Genomic DNA, 21,660 nt, shown 5'->3' on the forward strand with positions numbered 1-21,660 from the left:
TAAACCAGAGAGGTAGAGGTAAGCGAGAGGTTTCACTCCAGCCAAAATCTGTCCACAAAATAATCGCACAAAGTGAGGAATTTTTGTACGGAGGCAAATGAGAGAGTTGAATTTGGTAACAGAAAAATGTATTGCTAATTTGCTACGTGAGGCTTATTTTATCGAATATACATTTTGTAATGGTTGGTTGTTACGAATACACTGATAAAAGTAGAGGCAAGTGGCATTTCGGCAACTTTAAAAAAAAAGAGAGAGGACTGGTCATGGATATAATCTGTTTTAGCATGGACATTGCCATTGAGGGCTTCCACCATTTTAAAGCAGTACACTGAGTGGGGATTTCATGAGTTGGGAGCAATCAGCCAATGAAGAAGAACAACATTTACAACTTTAAACTGGAGATAGCCTCAATGGCGCTGCCCATATTGTCAGACACTATAATGGCACAGATATAAAGATGAGTCCTCTATCAACTCAATGTTACATTTAAGGGGCTTTATTGGCATGGGAAACATATGTTTACATTGCCAAAGCAAGTGAAATAGATGATAAACAAAAGTGAAATAAAAACAAAAATGAACATTACACTCACAAAAGTTACAAAAAATAATAAATATATTTCAAATGTCCTATTATGTCTATATACACGGCCTGCTGTTCACACGCGTATCTGTCCTCTCATTGGCTAGAATAGTCCCACCTGATCTTGCCTTCTCCTGCCTGTCTTCCATCTGAGGACATGCATTTCCACATTTAGAGCGGCCACTTGACTATCTTGTCAATTTAATAGACAATCTTTGATTAAACTGGTTTCCTATAAGTCTAGTTTCCTGTTAAACATCAAAAACAGGAAGTGGTAAAATGCGGTGAGATCACGGGTTCGTGATCCCTTTTACGGGTTCGTTCTAGGTCAGGCGCAGGCACAGTTGCATGCTGCATGCCTCACTTCGGACAACTTTAGAGATTCCTGTTTGTCAACAGCCAAAAGACTACAATAGCCAAAAGGCTGTTGACAATCAATTGGCAACCATGACTGCAATTGTTTAAAGCTATAACAGCTGCCGATGTCTTGGGAACATATTTAAAATGTTAATATCTTTACAATTTTAAAGTCATGTCCACCTCTGTCCTTGACATTTTTCTAAATAAGTCTCTCAGTGGCATCCACAGTTTCACAGGCCCCCCAGAAGGTCTGAGCAACAACTGTCCCATCAAAACTGCCCATCTATGGCCCATCATCATCATCATCATAATAATAATAATAGATGTAGCCTAAAGACAATATTAAATTGACAATAGTCTGATGGGTGACAATATTATACATTTACATTTTAGAAGACACTCTTATCCAGAGGGACTTACAGTAGTGAATGCATACTTTTTTTTCTTTTCGTACTGGCCCCTCGTGGGAATCAAACCCACAACCCTGGCGTTGCAAACACCATGCTGGCGTTGCAAACACCATGCTCTACCAACTGAGCCAGCGGTGTGTAATTGACAAAGAACTAAGAAGGGAACGAGCTTACCAACATTTACGTCATTTAGCAGACGCTCTTATCCAGAGCGATTTACAAATTGGTGCATTCGGAGCTGTCTCTATAAATTCATCCTACAGAGGTTCACGCAGGTCAGATGTTTTGATTTCTTTGTTTTGAACCTAACCTAATATACAGGTTGTGTAGGTTGGGTGGTCTTGATGAGTTAACGTAAAGGCAGACGGGGAGATCTTGAATTTTCTCTAACAGGCCGGGTGCCTATCATGATTGGCAGTTAGCGTCAGGGCAGATAGAGCTGACAACCTGCTGTAAAATAATTTATGTCATTATTTCATAACGCATTTAAAGTTGTTTAAAAAATTGCGAAATTGAAAGCTGTGATTTTTTTTTTTTTATCGAACTGAAACCTGAAGAGACCTCAAAAAGCACTAATCGCTCAGCACTAGTGTGGGTGACCTTGAGACTGTGTGCGCGTTGTTAGTGCGGGTGAGAAGGCACTCGCTGTCTCACACTGAACCGACAAGAAAGCGGCTCTCTACACACTCATGTGTCAAACTTGTGTTCAGGGGTATTATCAGGGGTACTGCGGGAGCAGACGTGACAGGACACCCCCACCCCCCTCTTAGGGCACCACCCGGCCTCCCACCTGGGCGAACCAGCCGAGACATGGGCGCTGGGCAAGCCGGTTGGGGCGTGGAAGCGTGGAAGGAGCGTGATGAGGGATGGGAAGCCGCGGAGCCTACCAAGGCAAGGAAACCTCTCGAGCCAGCCAGAGCGTGGAAGCCCGACAGGCTGGCTAGGCACCCCCGGTTCCATCGGTGGCGACCCAGAGCCGATGTCACCACTAACCGGAACGCCAGTACTCCCCGATGCTTCGTATGTTGGCTTCTGCATTCTGTCACATGGAATGACGCTGGAGAGACGAAGCAGGTACGGGGAGTCAAACATTTAATAAATAACGGACATGACGCGAGACAGGAACAGCGTCAAAGTCAAAAGACAATCAATACAGAGCTGGGGAACTGACAAATATAGGGAAGGAAATAAACAGATGATGAGTGGGTCAAATAACGCTGATGTGCGTGACAAGGGAAGGCAGGTGTGCGTAATGGATAGCAGGAGTGCGTGATGCAGGGCAGCCTGGGGGGGATACGTGACAAACGGGTTGGTTTTCATTTGAATGATAGCTTAAACCTAGGCCAGAGACATTCATAGGAGGAGCCCTAAAAAAAATGATTGCCACCATGGTCTGAATATCACAGCGGAGTTCAAAGTCCATCTACAGACAGGTGCTTATGAGAAGAACACTGGTACTAAACCAAAGATATTGATCTGTTTTAAGCAATCGATTTTGTGAGATTGTGACGATTGTAAACTTTTATACAAACATCACTTATCTGAAGAAAAAAGGACATGTATTTCCTGTAATTATTATGTGGTGAAAACATTAGTCAGTGTAATGTAGCAACACGTTCTGTCCACCATAGGGAAATGAGCTTAAAATAAACAATGTCAAAATAGTTCAGTATTTCTTTTTAAGATTACAGTAAATTAAGCACAATCCCCAAAAATAGAACAATGACATCTATTTCTTACTATTTTTACCATGGAAAAGCACTCCTAAACACGATTTAACCGGGTGCTCTGAAGAGCTGTTATGGTGGAATGTCGTTTAAGAATGACAACTACTCCTGTGTCTTGAGTTACTGCAAATCTCCCTTAGGTAACCATCTCCAACCAGGCCAGACAAGGATTGGTCACAGACAAACCAGCTGTCACTACTCAGGTGGCCTGTGGTAGCTGTGCTACTGTCTCTCCTCTCTCTTTGTGTTTCCAGGCAAGTGTTTCCAGGCATTGGTTCATGTGAGAGTGCCAGCAGCTCCATCAGACACAGTCACAGCAAGATAGCCGAGTCACACGTTATTTACACCATTGTACCCCAGAACTCTGTATTAAAACATTTACTTCTACCGGATCCTTCAAGTCAAGTCTCCTCTTTTACCTTTTCAAAGTCATCTTGCTACAGTACTACAAAATAACACACTTACACACTCAACTGGCATTTGAAGGGATACTGGTGTCAGATTCCAAACCGACTGCCGCTGTGCCCTTGAACAAGGCAATAATCCTGTTGGGTTGTGTCTAGAAAGCCAAAGAAAAAACGAAATACGAGTGCATAGAAAATGACAATGGTTGTAAACAAACCACAAACCAGAAGTTTCATATTGAGAACCTAAAGAACACATTAATGCTATTATACATTGCTGGGTTTTATTCTACTGGTGTTTGGTTTCCTTTCATCTTCATAGATAAGAACTACACATTCATTTCAATGCCTTAATTAGAAAACAAATAGACATAGCTGTCACGTCCTGACCAGTAAAAGGGGTTGTTTGTCATTATAGTATGGTCAGGGCAGGGGTTGTTTGTTTTGTGTGTTTTGATGTTTTGGGGTTTTGTTCTGTTTTATATTTCTATGTTTATTCTAGGTTGTCTATTTCTATGTTGGAATTGTTTGGGGTTGGTCTCTAATTGGAGGCAGCTGAATCTCATTGCCTCTGATTAGAGACCATATTTAAGTAGGGGTTTTTTCATTGTGTTTTGTGGGTGGTTGTTCCTGGTATAGTCTGCACCTTACGGAACTGGTTTACGTCGTGTGTTTATTTTTATTTAAGTGTTTTTCTTTAAATAAAGAAGAAGATGAGCACTTTACCCGCTGCGTTTTGGTTCCCCTTCAACGACGCTTGTGACAGAACCACCCACCACCAAAGGACCAAGCAGCGGGGAAGGGAGCAGCAGGAAAAGTGGACTTGGGAGGAGGTATTGGACGGAAAAGGATCTTGGACATGGGAGGAGATCCAGGCGGGATGGGATCGCCTTCCATGAAAACAGGTGGAGATAGCGAGGGAGGAACGGCGACAGTACAAGGAGCTAGCCCAACGACTGAAGCACGAGAGGCATCCCCCAAAAATGTTTTGGGGGGGGCACACGGGTAGTTTGGCTGGGCCAGGGGTGAGCCCTGAGCCAACTCCCTGTGCTTACCGCGGGGAGCGGGTGACGTGGAGAGCGCCGTGCTATGCGGAAGTGCGCACGGTGTCGCCCATACGCACGCACAGTCCGGTGCGGTCAGTACGGGCTCCGCAGCGTTGCCGGGCGAGAGTTGGCCGGCAGCCAGGGAGAAGTGCGCCGGCGCAGCACATCTGGCCACCAGTACGTCTCCTCGGTCCAGCTTACCCTGCGCCTGCTCTACGCACGGCAGCCCTCATTCCCCAGCACAGCCCAGTTCGCCCTGTGCCAGTGCTCCGCCCGTGCCGGGCTGCAGTGACCATCCAGCCAGGACGGTGTGTGCCAGCCCTTAGCTCCAGATCTCCGGTGCGCCTCCATAGCCCAGTGCGTCCTGTTCCTGCTCCCCGCACTAGCCTTGAGGTGCGTGTTACTATTCTGGCGCCTCCAATGCCAGTCCCACGCATCAGGCCTCCAGTGCGCATTCCCAGTCCAGAGCTTCCGGCGACAGTTCCCAGTCCAGAGCTTCCGGCGACAGTTCCCAGTCCAGAGCTTCCGGCGACAGTTCCCAGTCCAGAGCTTCCGGCGACAGTTCCCAGTCCAGAGCTTCCGGCGACAGTTCCCCGTCCAGAGCTTCCGGCGACAGTTCCCCGTCCAGAGCTTCCGGCGACAGTTCCCCGTCCAGAGCTTCCGGCGACAGTTTACAGTCCGGAGCCTGCTGAGACGGCCTACAGTCCGGAGCCTGCTGAGACGGCCTACAGTCCGGAGCCTCCAGCGACGCTCCTCAGCCCTGAACCGCCAGCGACGCTCCTCAGCCCTGAACCTCCAGCGACGCTCCTCAGCCAGGAGCCTCCAGCGACGCTCCTCAGTCCGAGGCCTCCAGCGACGCCTCTCAACCCAGAGCCTTCAGCGGTGGTCTGCAACCCAGAGCCTTCAGCGGTGGTCTGCAACCCAGAGCCTTCAGCGGTGGTCTGCAACCCAGAGCCTTCAGCGGTGGTCTGCAACCCAGTGCCTTCAGCGGTGGTCTGCAGCCTAGAGGTTGCTGAACGGGAGCTACGGCAAGAGCCAGAGCCACCTCCATGGGGTGAGGATTAGGAAGGGGGGTGTAGCACAGGAACCGTCGTTGACAGGGTTTTGCCTTTAGGTTTGGGGTTGTTTTGTGTTTTTTTATTTTTTTTATTTTTTTGAGGTGCATTCGGGGTCTGCACCTTTGGGGGGGGGGTACTGTCACGTCCTGACAAGTAAAAGGGGTTATTTGTCATTATAGTATGGTCAGGGCGTGGCAGGGTTGTTTATTTTGTGTGTTTTGGGGTTTTGTTCTATGTTTTATATTTCTGTTTATTCTAGGTTGTCTTTCTATGTTGGTATTGTTTGGGGTAGGTCTCTAATTGGAGGCAGCTGAATCTCATTGCCTCTGATTAGAGACCATATTTAAGTAGGGGTTGTTTCATTGTGTTTTGTGGGTGGTTGTTCCTGGTATAGGCTGTGCACCTTACTTGACAGTTTTACGTTGTGTGTTTATTTTTGTGTGTTTTTCTTTAAATGAAGAAGATGAGCACTTTACCCGCTGCGTTTTGGTTCCCCTTCAATGACGCTTGTGACAATAGCTGTTACTCTGAATTCTGTAGTCTGTATGCAAATATTCAAACTTCCTCTGTCATATAGAGGAATAGACAGGGAGTGACACAGAGTTATCACACAGACAGGACCTCAGAGCCTGTCTACAGTAAATACACAATGTGGGTCTTGTTGCTCTTAATTGTGACTGTAACCTCAATAGTCTCGGAACCTTCTTGTTCAGTCAACAACAATCCTCGTCATATTTTTGTCCCTGGGGACGTTGTTGTGGGTGGACTTTTTCCTGTTTACCTGCAGGTGGAAACTAATGGATCCAAGATTCCTCCTCAAAAGACTTGCATTGAGTGAGTATACAGCCGTATGTGAACATCAATGAGCGTCATCAATAAGTGCTGTGTCTTTGTAGCTAATTTGTACCTTTGCTTTCAAAACTAGAATGCTATGTAACTAGAATTCCATGTAACTAGAAGACTGCAACCAGAACGTACAGTACACTATTCCCTAACCGTTCTAATTGTATAATGTTTGTAGTTACGACGTGCAGATGTTCCTCCGATCGCAAGTGATGATTTATGCCATCCAAGAGATAAACAGGTCTCAGATGTTGCCCAATGTGAGTGTGGGATATGAAATATACGACACCTGCGGGGATGTAACTAATACCATCAGAGCAACACTGAGCATGATGGAGGACATCCAGGGGCAGGGGGTGAAGCCTAATGTAACCAAACCACATGTTAAAGTGGTAATTGGGGAGAGGTATTCAGAGAAGTCAATTGCTGTTGCCCGTCTACTAGCTCTACCTTCAGTGGCTCAGGTATGCTAACCCTAACCCTTTAGGTAGTGACTAACCCTAACCCTTTATGTAGTGACTAACCCTAACCCTTTATGTAGTGACTAACCCTAACCCTTGATGTCTTGACTAACCCTAACCCTTTATGTAGTGACTAACCCTAACCCTTGATGTCTTGACTAACCCTAACCCTTGATGTCTTGACTAACCCTAACCCTTGATGTCTTGACTAACCCTTTATGTAGTGACTAACCATAACCCTGTATGTCTTGACTAACCATAACCCTTGATGTCTTGACTAACCCTAACCCTGTATGTCTTGACTAACCCTAACCCTGTATGTCTTGACTAACCCTAACCCTGTATGTAGTGACTAACCCTAACCCTTTATACAGTGACTAACCCTTGATGTAGTGACTAACCCTTTATACAGTGACTAACCCTTGATGTAGTGACTAACCCTTGATGTAGTGACTAACCCTAACCCTTTATACAGTGACTAACCCTTTATATAGTGACTAACCCTTGACGTAGTGACTAACCTTAACCCTTTATATAGTGACTAAGCCTTTATATAGTGACTAACCCTTGATGTAGTGACTAACCCTAACCCTTTATATAGTGACTAACCCTTTATATAGTGACTAACCCTGTATGTAGTGACTAACCCTTGATGTAGTGACTAACCCTTGATGTAGTGACTAACCCTTGATGTAGTGACTAACCCTTGATGTAGTGACTAACCCTTGATGTAGTGACTAACCCTTGATGTAGTGACTAACCCTAACCCTTTATGTACAGACTAATCCTTTATGTAGTGACTAACCCTTATCTAGTGACTAACCCTTTATGTACTGACTAACCCTAACCCTGTATGTCTTGACTAACCCTAACCCTTGATGTCTTGACTAACACTAACCCTTGATGTAGTGACTAACCCTTGATGTAGTGACTAACCCTTGATGTAGTGACTAACCCTAACCCTTGATGTAGTGACTAACCCTTATCTAGTGACTAACCCTAAACATTTATGTAGTATGACTTTGCTTATAAATTATTTATGAAGAGTCTGTTGTGCTTATGAAAACGTAAATACTCTTAATAGCCTTTATGAGTGCTCTATAAAGTCTTTATTAATGCTCTATAAATCCTTTATTAATGCTCTATAAATCCTTTATTAATGCTCAATAAAGCCTTTAATGCTCTATAAAGCCTTTATTAATGCTCTATAGAGCCTTTAATGCTCAATAAAGCCTTTACTAAGCGCTATAAAGCCTTTAATGCTCTATAAAGCCTTTAATGCGCTATAAAGCATTCAATGCTCTATAAAGGCATTGTGAATGCTCTATAAAGCCTTTATAATTTAGGTTTCATTTGAAGTGGGAATACATAATGACCAATTGTCACTGTAACTTCTGCTCTAGCGCTGTTCAACGCTTTGTTCCTCATATTTGCAGATCAGTTATTCATCAACAAGTGAGTTGCTCAGTAGGAAGTGCAAGTTCCCCTCGTTTCTGCGAACGGTCTCCAGTGATGAGCATCAGACCATAGCGATCGCTGAGTTGGTGAGGCATCTCAACTGGGAGAGCGTGGGAGTGATAGGCAGTGACGATGAGTACGGCAAGTATGGCGCCGAGAGGCTGATTGATCTCTTCAATGACAGGAAACTGTGTGTGGACTTCAAGGAGATCCTATCAGCAAACTTTTTACTCAACGGGACCAGAATGCAAACAGAATTGGCCATGCTCATGTCAAAGATTCGCAGTTCGTCTGCCGAGGCTATTGTCATTTTCACAGCTGAATTGAATGTTAGGATCATCCTCAAAGAGGTCGTTAGAATGGGGATCAGCAGAATTTGGATCGCATGTGACACTTGGTCCACCAACAAGGAGTTTTCCAAAATGCCCGATATTCAAAAGGTTGGGAGGGTATTTGGATTCATTCCTAAGAGAAACAAGGTGCCGGGCTTTCATGACTACGTCCGTGACTCTATGTTCCAAAGTAAAGCCCATAACAGCTTTATCCATGAATTTATGTGTCATTATCCTCCATGTCCCGATTCCTTGGTAGATGAAAGTGTGCTGAACTGTACATTACCCGACCCCAAATCCCAGTCAGAGGGTGGTGGAAGGACATGCCTGGACAGAAGGTGCTTATTGAAGTACATTGACGAGGATGAGTCTTATTACATCTATCTAGCGGTCAAAGTCGTTGCTCAGGGGCTGAGAAGCCTGCTGAACTGCAACAATGTAAGGTGTAAACGAAATGCCAGTTTTGCTGTTTGGGAGGTAAGCCACTGTGTGGGTTGACGTAATCACTAACACTTTAAAATCACTTAATTCCAAAATCAGTTCCAAAAAAACGTGTTGGTTTTCAGACCTCTAAAGATCCTATACTATCTGTAGGCTAGTGTAAATGCTGCTATGTGCCTCAACCCCAAATTAATGGAAAAGATAGACACCGAATACAACGAGGAAATTAGTGCCAATCTTTCCCATTAATTTCAGATTGAATCATATATAAAATAATCTACACAACAGATGACGTGGGACATGGACTCCTCTCGATATTAGTCTACTTTGTGGATCTGGAAATGTACATTTTCTACCATAAGATATCTTTTTGTTATTCTAGAAAAATAATATAATATTTGAATGGACCGTTATTGTGATACTGTTGTTAATTAGGATTGATTCATAGGGTTGGCTGTATTTTAGCTGTATTTTAGACATACAATCTCTCCAACATAACACCACAGAGTAAACTATAAGATGCTGCTCGCTGTTCATATTTAGCTGGTTGTGTCCACAGCTTCTTGAGGAACTCAAGCGGGTTAACTTCATAGTGGACAATACCACACACATAGCTTTCGATGAACATGGTGACCCTACTACAGGATATGACATCGTAGAGTGGAACATGTCAGTTTCAGAAAATCGGATAATAACCGTTGGAGAGTATAGGCCTAATGAACCCATCCACATCAGAGAGCATCTCATCAGAGAGTTCGAAAATGTTACGGTAAGCCTTCCTATCTTAAATCAGTATTCTTAACTTTACAGTAAGCCTTCCCATATTAAATCATCATTTAAAATGTTACAGTAAGCCTTCCCATCTTAAATCAGTATTCTTGGATGGGGGTTCACTTAGCCTCCTATTAATTTGAGATTGGGGCAAAGAGCTCGATCTACAGTACACAATAGATAGCATTGGACATGAAGTCTACTTGACATTAGTTTTTACTCTACTACTACCATATTATTACCACTTTATTCCATGCTGCAATGTAATGTGCTACCTTAAATCTTCTCTCTTTTTAGGTGACTTTTGCCAACTGCTATAAAACATGTAATCCGGGATATGAGTTAACTTCAACGATAAACTCATGCTGCAAGGCGTGTTTACTTTGCGGTCATGGACACATTTCTACCGGAGGTGGTAAGTACAGTAAAATATCAAGATGCTTATTGATTTTATGTAAATTGAAAAGTCATCAGACAATATCCAAAGCAGGTCAGTTTCCATACCACGGGGATTTGTCTGAGGGGATTTTTGCAACTAATCTGATTACAGTTCTATATGGCCACAATTGATTTGTACTTTAGGTCTGTAACTGATCTGAGGGCATATTGTGTCTATTGTCTAAATGTTTAGTCTGTATTGTTTTGAATGTTTTGTATACACTGAGTATACAAACATTAAGGACACCTGGTCTTTCCTTGATATAGACTGACCAGGTGAATCCAGGTGAGAGCTATGATCCCTTATTGATGTCACTTGTTAAATACACTTCAATCAGTGTAGATGAAGGGGAGGGGACAGATTAAACAAGGATTTTTAAGCCTTGAGACAATTGAGACATGAATTGTGTATGTGTGCCATTCAGAGGGTGAATGGGCAAGACAAAATATTTAAGTGCCTTTGAACAGGGTATTGTAGTAGGTGCCAGTCGCACCGGTTTGTGACAAGAACTGCAACGCTGCCTGGTTTTTCACGTTCAACAGTTTTCTGTGTGTATCAAGAATGGTCCACCACCCAAAGGACATCCAGCCAACTTGACACAACTGTGTGAAGCATTAGAGTCAACATGGGCCAGCATCCCTGTGGAATGCTTTCGACACCTTGTAGAGTTCATGGCCTGACGAACTGAGGAAGTTCTGAGGGCAAATGGGGTGTCTAAGCAAATAATTCATTTACATAAGTGTGGTTACTGTGGACTGCTTCAAACAGTGTCATTATACCAGACAACACCTGTTTCTCATACAACTCTATTCAAAGCCAAACGTCCTCATGTAAATATATCCTGCATACTCCTCAAAACAACATATTGTAGGCTAGCCTACAAGTACATGATTAATTTCACAAATATCACATACTGTCATATTTGGTTCAACCCTCAGGTAAGAAGTGCATGGCCTGTCATCCAGAGAGTGAGTACACATCCTCAGACATGGACAGATGTTTGATGAAAACCATTGACAACCTGGGGTGGACTGACGCTTTCACCATTGTTCTGGTCTCATTTGATGTCTTGGGGATTGTTGTCAGCCTTCTGGTGACCATTTTGTTTGCCGTGGATCGAAGAACACCCATAGTGAAATCCACTGGAGGCAACCTCAGCTTCCTGGAGCTGCTGTCCCTGCTGACCTGCTTCTGCTGTATCAGTATGTTCCTGGGAGGGCCAACAAAGACCACCTGCCTTGCGGGTCTCCCACTCTTTGGTATGGCCTTCACTGTCTGCGTGTCCTGCATCCTGGCCAACCTGCTCCAGATCTTCGTGGGCTTCACTTTCGATCTGAGGGTTACAGTCGGCGACAAACTGAAGCGCCTCAACCGACCCATCGCCGTGGTAACGTGCTGCTCGGCGGTCCAGGTGGCCGTGTGCGTGCTGTGGCTGACCTACGCCCCACCGTTCATTGTCAAAAGCAGCAGGTTCGACGAGGCCACCATCCTTCTGGAGTGCAACAAAGGTTCCAAAACACTCTTTGGCGCCATGTTGACTTACATTGCCCTGCTGGCAGTGGTCTGCTTCCTGTTTGCGTTCAAAGGGAAGCAGTTGCCAGATTTGTATAAGAACGCCAGTTTTGTCTCCATCAGCATGATGATTTTCCTGGTGGTTTGGATCGTCTTCATCCCTGTCTACATCAACATGTCGGGGAAGTACCAGCAGGCCATCGAGGCGGCGGCCATATTGGTGTCCAATTACAGCGTCCTCTGCTGTCACTTTGCTCCCAAGTGCTACATCATGCTGTTCAGGAAGGAGCTCAACAATGAGAACGCCATCACAAATTACATCCGGAAACACTATGAACAGAAGGGCATGGCTGTTGTCAACAAATAGTTTGTTGACAGTAGCGATACGAGGTATTTGAGGTAGATATGTACATGAAGGTAGGGTAAAGTGACTAGGCATCAGGATAGATAATGAGGTATTTTAGGTAGATATGTACATGGAGGTAGGGTAAAGTGAATAGGCATCAGCATCACCTCTTTAAGGAATACCTGGGATAGGATTAAGTAATCCTTCTAACCCCCCCCCACCCTCCCCCCCCCAAAAAAAGATATAGATGTGCTATTGTAAAGTCGTTGTTCCACTGGATATCATAAGGTGAATGCACCAATTTGTAAGCCGCTCTGGATAAGAGCGTCTGCTAAATGACGTAAATGTAAATGATAGATAATAATGAGGAATTTGAGGTAGATATGTACATGAAGGCAGGGTAAAGTAACTAGGCATAAGGATAGAAAATAATAAGGTATTTGAGCTAGATATGTACATGAAGGTAGGGTAAAGTGACTAGGCTGTCACGTCCTGACCAGTAAAGGGGTTGTTTGTTATTGTAGTTTGGTCAGGGCGTGGCAGGGGGTGTTTGTTTAGAGTGTTTCGGGGTTTGTTGGGTTATGTTCATATTTAAGAAGGGTGTTTGTTTAGAATGTTTCGGGGTTTGTTGGGCTATGTTCTATGTTAGTATATTTCTATGTTTATCTAGTATGTCTAGTTCTAGGTTTAGTTAATGGGGTTGACCTTCAATTGGAAGCAGCTGTTCCTAGTTGCTTCTAATTGAAGGTCCTATTTAAGAGGGGTGTTTTTCTATGGGATTTTGTGGGTAGTTGTTCCGTATGTGTAGCTGTGTGCCTCACAGGACTCGTTCTCGGCGTCGTTTTTGTTTAAGTGTTTGTTTTGGTTTTCTTCATTAATAAAAGAAGACGAGCATTCATATTCCCGCTGCGCCTTGGTCCCATTTTTATGACGATGCTGACATAGGCATCAGGATAGATAATAATGAGGTATTTGAGGTAGATATATACATGAAGGCAGGGTAAACTGACTAGGCATCAGGATAGATAATAATGAGGTATTTGAGGTAGATATGTACATGAAGGTAGGGTAAAGTGACTAGGCATCAGGATATATAATGAGATATTTGAGGTAGATATGTACATGAAGGCAGGGTAAAGTGACTAGGCATCAGGATATATAATGATAAGGTGTTTGAGGTAGATATGTACATGAAGGCAGGGTAAAGTGACTAGGCATCAGGATAGATAATAATAAGGTATTTGAGGTAGATATGTACATGAAGGTAGGGTGAAGTGACTAGGCATCAGGATAGATAATAATGAGGTATTTGAGGTAGATATGTACATGAAGGCAGGATAAAGTGACTAGGCATTAGGATAGATAATAAGGTATTTTAGGTAGATATGTACATGACTAGAGGGTAAAGTGACTAGGATCAGGATAGATAATAAAAATAAGAGCCTCTACAGATGGACAATCTGAATTTTTCAAAGTGTGACTCATGATAAGAATATCGAGCACCAGTGATAGTTATTGGAAGCATGGAACTTGGCATAAACCTATTTGCATTATGGAAACATGAACCCAAGCATTATAGAGGAACCATTTTTCTCCAGAATACAGTACAATTCATTATGTCCCCCTAGCTATTCTATACAGTAATGCTATACCGATTAGTAGTTGTTTATCATTTATTTCAAATCAAATCAAAGTTTATTTTTCACCTGTGCCGAATACAACAGGTGTAGACTTTACAGTGAAATGCTTACTTACAGGCTCTAACCAATAGTGCAAAAAAAGGTATTAGGTGAACAATAGTTAAGTAAAGAAATAAAAACAACAGTAAAATGACAGTGAAAAACAGTAGCGAGGCTATATACAGTAGCGAGGCTATAAAAGTAGCGAGGCTACATACAGACACCGGTTAGTCCGGCTGATTGAGGTAGTATGTACATGTAGATATGCTTAAAGTGACTATATATGATGAACAGAGAGTAGCAGCAGCGTAAAGATGGGTTGGTGGGTGGTGGGTGGCGGGACACAATGCAGATAGCCCGGTTAGCCAATGTGCGGGAGCACTGGTTGGTCAGGCTAATTGAGGTAGTATGAACATATGTACATGAATGTATAGTTAAAGTGACTCTGCATATATGATAAACAGAGAGCAGCAGCAGCGTAAAAGAAGGGTGGGGGGGGGGCACACAATGCAAATAGTCCGGGTAGCCATTTGATTACCTGTTCAGGAGTCTTATGGCTTGGGGGTAAAAACTGTCGAGAAGCGTTTTTGTCCTAGACTTGGCACTTCGGTACTGCTTGCCATGCGGTAGTAGAGAGAACAGTCTATGACTGGGGTGTCTGGGGTCTTTGACAATTTTTAGGGCCTTCCTCTGACACCGCCTGGTGTAGAGGTCCTGGATGGCAGGCAGCTTAGCCCCAGTGATGTACTGGGCTGTACGCACTACCTTCTGTAGTGCCTTGCGGTCGGAGGCCGAGCAATTGCCGTACCAGGCAGTGATGCAACAAGTCAGGATGCTCTCGACGTTGCAGCTGTAGAACCTTTTGAGGATCTCAGGACCCATGCCAAAATGTTTTTGTTTCCTGAGGGGGAATAGGCTTTGTCGTGCCCTCTTCACGACTGTCCTGGTGTGTTTGGATCATTCTAGTTTGTTGTTGATGTGGACACCAAGGAACTTGAAGCTCTCAACCTTCTCCTCTACAGCCCCGTCGATGAGAATGGTGGCTTACTCGGTCCTCCTTTTCCTGTAGTCCACAATCATCTCCTTAGTCTTGGTTACGTTAAGGGATAGGTTGTTATTCTGGCACCACCCGGCCAGGTCTCTGACCTCCTCCCTATAGGCTGTCTCATCGTTGTCGGTGATCAGGCCTACCACTGTTGTGTCATCTGCAAACTTAATGATGGTGTAGGAGTCGTGCCTGGCCATTCAGTCATGGGTGAACAGGGAGTACAGGAGGAGATTGAGCATGCACCCCTGGGGGGCTCCAGTGTTGAGGATCAGCATGGCAGATGTGTTGCTACCTACCCTCACCACAATGGGGTCGGCCCGTCAGGAAGTCCAGGATCCAGTTGCAGAGGGAGGTGTTTAATCCCAGGATCCTGAGCTTAGTGATGAGCTTTGAGGGTACTATGGTGTTGAACGCTGAGCTGTAGTCAATGAATAGCATTCTCACATAAGTGTTCCTTTTGTCCAGGTGGGAAAGGGCAGTGTGGAGTGCAATAGAGATTGCATCATCTGTGGATCTGTTTGGGTGGAATGCAAATTGAAGTGGGTCTAGGGTTTCTGGGATAATGGTGTTGATGTGAGTCATTACCAGCCTTTCAAAGTACTTCATGGCTACAGACGTGAGTGCTACAGGTCTGTAGACATTTAGGCAGGTTGCCATTGTATTCTTGGGCACAGGGACTATGGTGGTCTGCTTGAAAAATGTTGGTATTACAGACTCAATCAGGGACATGTTGAAAAATCCAGTGAAGGCACCTGCCAGTAGGTCAGCACATGCCTGTAGCACACGTCCTGGTAATCCATCTGGCCCTGCATCCTTGTGTATGTTGACGTGTTTAAAGGTCAGCTACGGAGAGCGTGATCACACAGTCGTCAGGAACAGCTGATGCTCTCATGCATGCCTCAGTGTTGCTTGCCTCGAAGCGAGCATAGAAGTGATTTAGCTCGTCTTGTTGGCTCGTGTCACTGGGCACTCGCGGCTGTGCTTCCCTTTGTAGTCTGTAATAGTTTGCAAGCCCTGCCACGTAAGACGAGCATCGGAGCCGGTGTAGTATGATTCAATCTTAGCCCTGTATTAAAGCTTTGCCTGTTTGATGGTTCGTCACAGAGCATAGCAGGATTTCTTGTAAGCTTCCGGGTAAGACCTTGAAGCGGCAGCTCTGCCCTTTAGCTCAGTGCGAATGTTGGCTTCTGGTTGGGGTATGTAAGTACAGTCACTGTGGGGACGACGTCCCCGACGCACTTATTGATAAAGCCAGTGACTGGTGGTGTACTCCTGAATGCCATCGGAAGAATCCCGAAACATATTCTAGTCTGTGATAGCAAAATAGCCCTGTAGTTTAGCATTTGCTTCATCTGACCACTTTTTTTATAGGCCGAGTCACTGGTGCTTCCTGCTTTATTTTTTGCTTGTAAGCAGGAATCAGGAGGATAGAGTTGTGGTCGGATTTACCAAATGGAGGGTGAGGGAGAGCTTTGTATGCGTCTCTGTGTGTGGAGTACAGGTGATCCAGAATTATTTTCCCTCTGGTTGCACATTTAACATGTTGATAGATATTTGGTAGAACTGATTTAAGTTTCCCTGCATTCCCTGCATTTAACCAAATTCCAGTGGCTTCTATTGTTTGTTTTCTTGCACAAGAGTTTGTTAATAACAGATTTTTACTAATAATATCTACTGAACAAAAATATAAACGCAACATGCGACAATTTCAAAGATTTGACTGAGTTACTGTTCGTATAAGGAAATCAGTCAATTTACATAAGTAGGCGCTAATCTATGGAATTCACATGACTGGGAATACAGATATGCATCTGTTGGTCACAGGTACCTTAAAAAAAATGTAGGGGGGCGTGGAACAGAAGACCAGTCAGTATCTGGATATTTGCAGGAACTGGAACAGGTTGTCGTACACGTCGATCAAGAGCATCCCAAACATGTTCAATGGCTGACATCTCTTGTGAGTATGCAGGCAATAGAAGAACTGCCACATTTTCAGCTTTCAGGAATTGTGTACAAATCCTTGTGACATGGGGCTGTGCATTATCATCAGTGGCGACCCGTCATTCAGGGCAGGTGGTGCTCTGTTTTGAGCCCCAGATTTTTAGCAAAAAAATAAACAAAAACTCTTTTTGTTTTGGGGATTGCCTGTTTTGCATGTTATTTTGTCATTAATACGTGTCACGTATTAGTTTGCAAACAATGATGATTTATATAATTGAGTTAATAAAGCTGCATACAAACATGGTCTCAATTTTTTTTTCCTGAGTAAGGCAGCTCCAAAATGCGGATGTCTTAGCCTAGCTCAGTCCTTTCTGTGGTGGTGGGGCAAGCCAGCAGAAAATACAGAGCATTGCACTGTGATTGGCTCAGTGTTCTGTCACTTATGGGGACACCACGTCACCTCCAAGTCTAAGGGCAGAGCTAGAAAATTCTAGCCCCTTGGGTGCTGCCATAGAGTTACAGTAGAAGTGCCCATCCAAGAAGGCTCAAGGTCATTTGCCACAGATAAAATGATGTCAAATCACATTATATGTACAGTAGCTTTGATTGGACTGATCATGTCAACATCCTACTTTCAAAATCTTAGCTAGCAGTCATCAATAATCCTTGTCATACGAAGAGAAAGAATGAAGAGAAAATATAGAAAAAACGATAAACATTACACAACAAGTTGGAAATCGTCCCTTAAGTAGCTCAGTTGGTAGTGCATGGTGCTTGCAATGCCAGGGTTGTGGGTTCGATTCCCATGGGGGATCAGTATTTAAAATGTATGCACTCTACTGTAAGTCGCTCTGGATAAGAACGTCTGCTAAATGACTTAAATGTAAATCGCAAATTCAACAATGAGTGGTTTGGAAGGATCATTGACAGTGGCCAACTGCAAGCATTGCAATGTAATCAGTAGCCTGTTATTCAGTGAAGTGGCTATGTGGTCCCAAATCTGGGGTTAAATCCTTTTAAGGATCTGACCCTTCTTTTAAATTTTCGTATAAAATGACATACCCAAACCTAACTGCGTGTAGCTCAAGACCTGAAGCAAGGATATGCATATTCTTGATTCCATTTGAAAGGAAACACTTTGAATATCATTTGTTATATCATCTTTGAAATGCAAGAGAAAGGCCACAATTTATTATTGCAGTTCAGGCACAATGTAGATTCTGGCCACTAGATGGCAGCAGTGTATGTGCAAAGTTTTAGACAGATCCAATGAACCATTTCATTACTGTTAAAAATGTCTGCCCAATTGTGCCTAATTGGTTTATTGATACATTTTCAAGTACATAACTGTGCACGCTCCTCAAACAATAGCATGGTGTTATTTCACTGTAATAGCAGGTGCTTAGCAGGACAGTAAAATGGTCTGATTCAAACACTTATCAAGAGAACATCTCTGGTCATCCCTACTGCCTCTGATCTGGCGGACTCACTAAACAAATGCTTCGTTTGTAAATTATGTCTGAATGTTGGCGATTGCCCCTGGCAATGCGTAAAAAACAATACACATGAAAATGGTGCCGTCTGCTTTATTTAATATAAGGAATTTGAAATTATTTATACTTTTACTTTTGATACTCAAGTATATTTAAAACCAAATACTTTTAGACAAGTAGAATTTTACTGCGGGACTTTCACTTTTACTTGAGTCATTTTCTATTAAGGTATCTTTACTTTTACTCAAGTATGACAATTGGGTACTTTTTCCACCACTGTGTAATAGCTACTGTAAATTGGACAGTGCAGTTAGTTTAACAAGAATTTAAGCTTTCTGCCCATATAAGACATGTCTATATCCTGGGAAATGTTCTTGTTACTTACAATGTCATGCTAATCACATTAGCGCACGTTAACCGTCCCATGGGAGGGGACACCGATCCCGTAGAGGTTTTAAGGGGTTCTTTTCCAAGTTTTAAATAATAAACATTCAACATTGGCCACATTTTGAACAGTCATTCAACTCGGAATTCCAAGTTGGGAACTCGGGCCTCCTCCTAGAGCTCCAAACTGAAGATCAATGACGTCATGATTCAACCATGTTTTTTTCAGAGTTCCCAGTTGTCTTGAAAGCACCATCAATCCACAGAATGCCAGACTTTGATGACAAAGTTTGATGACAAAATTTTCCCACCTTCCTGTTCAAGTCAGCACAGCACAATAAGGTGAGTCCATAAATGTCTTGGAAGCTGCTGCATAAATGATGTAACATGCCAGGGAGATATGTATATTGTAGGTAAGAAAGTAAAACTAAGTGTATGTTGTCTAGTAGCTCATGTGCCTCACCCTAATAATTTAGTCCCTTTTCCTCTCCTAACTTAGCCTACTGTTCTGACTTACTGGTGCATATGTAGCCTTTAGCCTGTTTTAGAGAAATGTCGTCATTGAATATCGTAAGAGCTTTCATTGTCTGCTTTTATGCCCCCTTTATTTATCCTATGGTTCTAACTTTGTGTACAGTGTTGAACACGATGAAGTAAAACTTTACTTTACTCCTCTGTTTGGCCTGAAATACCAGGAGGTGTGAGTACATTTGTGTCAGAGTCTTGGGCATCTCTCCACCCTCTGTTTCAACCAACAGTTTCTCTAGAACACTGGCTAAAATCCAACTGAAGACTGATATGTGGCACATGATGTAGAGTCTTCTTGATGACTTAATGTGTGTGATGATGGCCAGGTTCTCATCGCTGATTCTATTCTTGAAGTACTCCTCTTTCTGTGGGTCGTTGAAACCTCGTACCTCTGTCACCTGGTCCAAATACTCTGAAGGGATCTGAATGGCTGCTGCAGGTCGGAAAGTTATCCAGAGGAGAGCAGAGGGGAGCAGATTCCCCTTGATGAGGTTTGTCAGCAACATGTCCACTGAGGTTGACTGTGTGACATTACAGCAGCTATCGTTTTTCTTGAAGTCTATGGGGCAGTCGGCACTCATCCAGACCATCAAGGACAAACATAACTTTGTACTTGTCAAAGTTGGAGATTCCAGAATGCTTCACGTACACAAAACAGTTTTCCACAACTTGAATCAAACTGTGTTTTTTCTCTATCATCATGTTCAGCTCCCGAACAGGATGTGGATATCCTGATTAGCTCTTCCTTCGGCCCAGTCCAGAATGAACTTCTGCGCAGAGACTGTTATTCCAATGCCAGTGACTCCCTTTGTCAGCACAGTTCTGATAGGGTTGTCTTGTCCAGGTAAAGGCTTGAAGGTGTCATTGCATTTGATTGGCGTCTCTTGCGTAGTTTGGTTTTTGCATGCCATCTCAATCTGTCTCACCTCATGTTCATTACTGAACTCTCCACTTCCACCCTCTGTGATGTACAGCTCTGTAAAGATCTTATTGAGAAGACTTGGGCTTCCTTGGACAGCTATTCCTTCAACTACTCAACTACTCCTTCAAACACACACTGAAACTTCTTCTTCAGGTTGGATTTGAGTTTATGTTGTCAAGAAGCACATCTAAAGACAAAATCGCGTATAAAAAAAAAATCAATAAACAGACTTCTGTTTTATGTTCCTCAGGAAGTGAAGTGTGATCCCCCTCTCTGGACCTGCTTCTCATCTTCAGCATCCACCACTTCCTCATCCTCTCTCTGACTCTCTAAGCATTCTGGGAGATCTGGACTCAGAATCCTTTTGAAACTCTTCAGTTCTTTCTTCACTAAAGTGATGACAGTCTCTTCAACTGGCTGAGAAAGAGATGTTAAGATAACTGTTCATTTTTTTTTTTACATTTAGGTGTAATTCATTCTGCACAAGCAACTGAATCCAAACAATACAAAAACATGTTAATTAAAATCATATTTGGCCTTCTTTTCAGCAGTTTTTATGTTTAGGAAAACCCATTGGGAATTCAGAGTAAAGATTTCAGTTCAATTCTATGTAAGACAGCTCACTGAGACTTTTTTTATTTCACCTTTACTTAACTAGGCAAGTCGGTTAAGAACAATTTCTTATTTTCAATGATGACCTAGGAACAGTGGGTTAACTGCCTTGTTCAGGGGCAGAATTACAGATTTTTACCTTGTCAGCTCCAGGATTTGATCTTGCAACCTTTCAGTTACTAGTCCACTAGGCTACCTGCCGCCCCATGAGGAATACCGAGTCCAGGTCTGTTGTATGACTTTGGGAAGACTGACCACTGGAAATATCTGCTTCTGATCTCTCCTGTTGGTCTCTGTAAGAAAAAGAAGTTGACTACAACTGACCAACCAGCTTCCTCCCAGAACAATGACACAATATTTCTTCCCCCTGTTTAGTAGAGAAGTCTCCCTCTCTGATGTTTATTGGTTTTCCCATAGACTGTTCACTCTTCATCAACAGACAGCTGGGTACAGGGGAGTCTGGTCTCTTGTGTCTGTGCATCAAAGCTGGGACCGAGAGACTGAAAAACAGCTTCTATCTCGAGGCCATCAGACTGTTAAACAGCCATCACTAACATTGAGTGGCTGCTGCCAACATACTGACTCAACTCTAGCCACTTTAATAATGGAAAAATGGATGTAATAAATGTATCCCTAGTCACTTTAAACAATGCCACGTTATATAATGTTTACATACCCTACATTACTCATCTCACATGTATATACCGTACTCTATACCATCTAATGCATCTTGCCTATGACGTTCGGCATCTTGCCCATGCCGCTCATCCATATACTTATATGTACATATTCTTATTCATTCCTTTGTTGTTGTGAAATTGTTAGATTACTTGTTAGATATTACTGCATGGTCGGAACTAGAA

The 21,660-nt window shown here is 43.3% G+C and overlaps 1 protein-coding gene and 1 long non-coding RNA gene across 2 annotated transcripts; both read left to right on the plus strand.

Annotated features, from left to right (window-relative positions):
• Positions 1–1,612: 1,612 nt before the first annotated feature.
• Positions 1,613–3,471, plus strand: LOC106607596 (uncharacterized). Its single transcript, XR_001329237.2, has 2 exons — positions 1,613–2,426; positions 3,334–3,471. It is a non-coding gene; the product is annotated as an uncharacterized lncRNA (long non-coding RNA).
• Positions 3,472–5,778: 2,307 nt separating this feature from the next.
• Positions 5,779–12,461, plus strand: LOC106607535 (G-protein coupled receptor family C group 6 member A). The gene is made up of 6 exons (XM_014204606.2): positions 5,779–6,421; positions 6,609–6,894; positions 8,328–9,158; positions 9,682–9,891; positions 10,191–10,308; positions 11,271–12,461. Exons 1-6 carry the CDS (start codon positions 6,237–6,239, stop codon positions 12,209–12,211), a joined length of 2,571 nt encoding a protein of 856 aa, XP_014060081.1. The 5' UTR covers positions 5,779–6,236; the 3' UTR covers positions 12,212–12,461.
• Positions 12,462–21,660: the final 9,199 nt, after the last annotated feature.

Source organism: Salmo salar, chromosome ssa01 (genome assembly GCF_905237065.1).
Source record: "Salmo salar chromosome ssa01, Ssal_v3.1, whole genome shotgun sequence".
In the NCBI taxonomy this organism is placed as follows: Eukaryota; Metazoa; Chordata; class Actinopteri; order Salmoniformes; family Salmonidae; genus Salmo; species Salmo salar.

Coding starts and splice junctions, on each gene's coding strand:
- LOC106607535 (XM_014204606.2), top strand. CDS start 6,237: ATGTGGGTCTTGTTGCTCTTAATTGTGACTGTAACCTCAATAGTCTCG. Junction 6,895..8,327: donor CTCTACCTTCAGTGGCTCAG/GTATGCTAACCC, acceptor TCATATTTGCAG/ATCAGTTATTCATCAACAAG. Junction 9,892..10,190: donor GAGAGTTCGAAAATGTTACG/GTAAGCCTTCCT, acceptor CTCTCTTTTTAG/GTGACTTTTGCCAACTGCTA.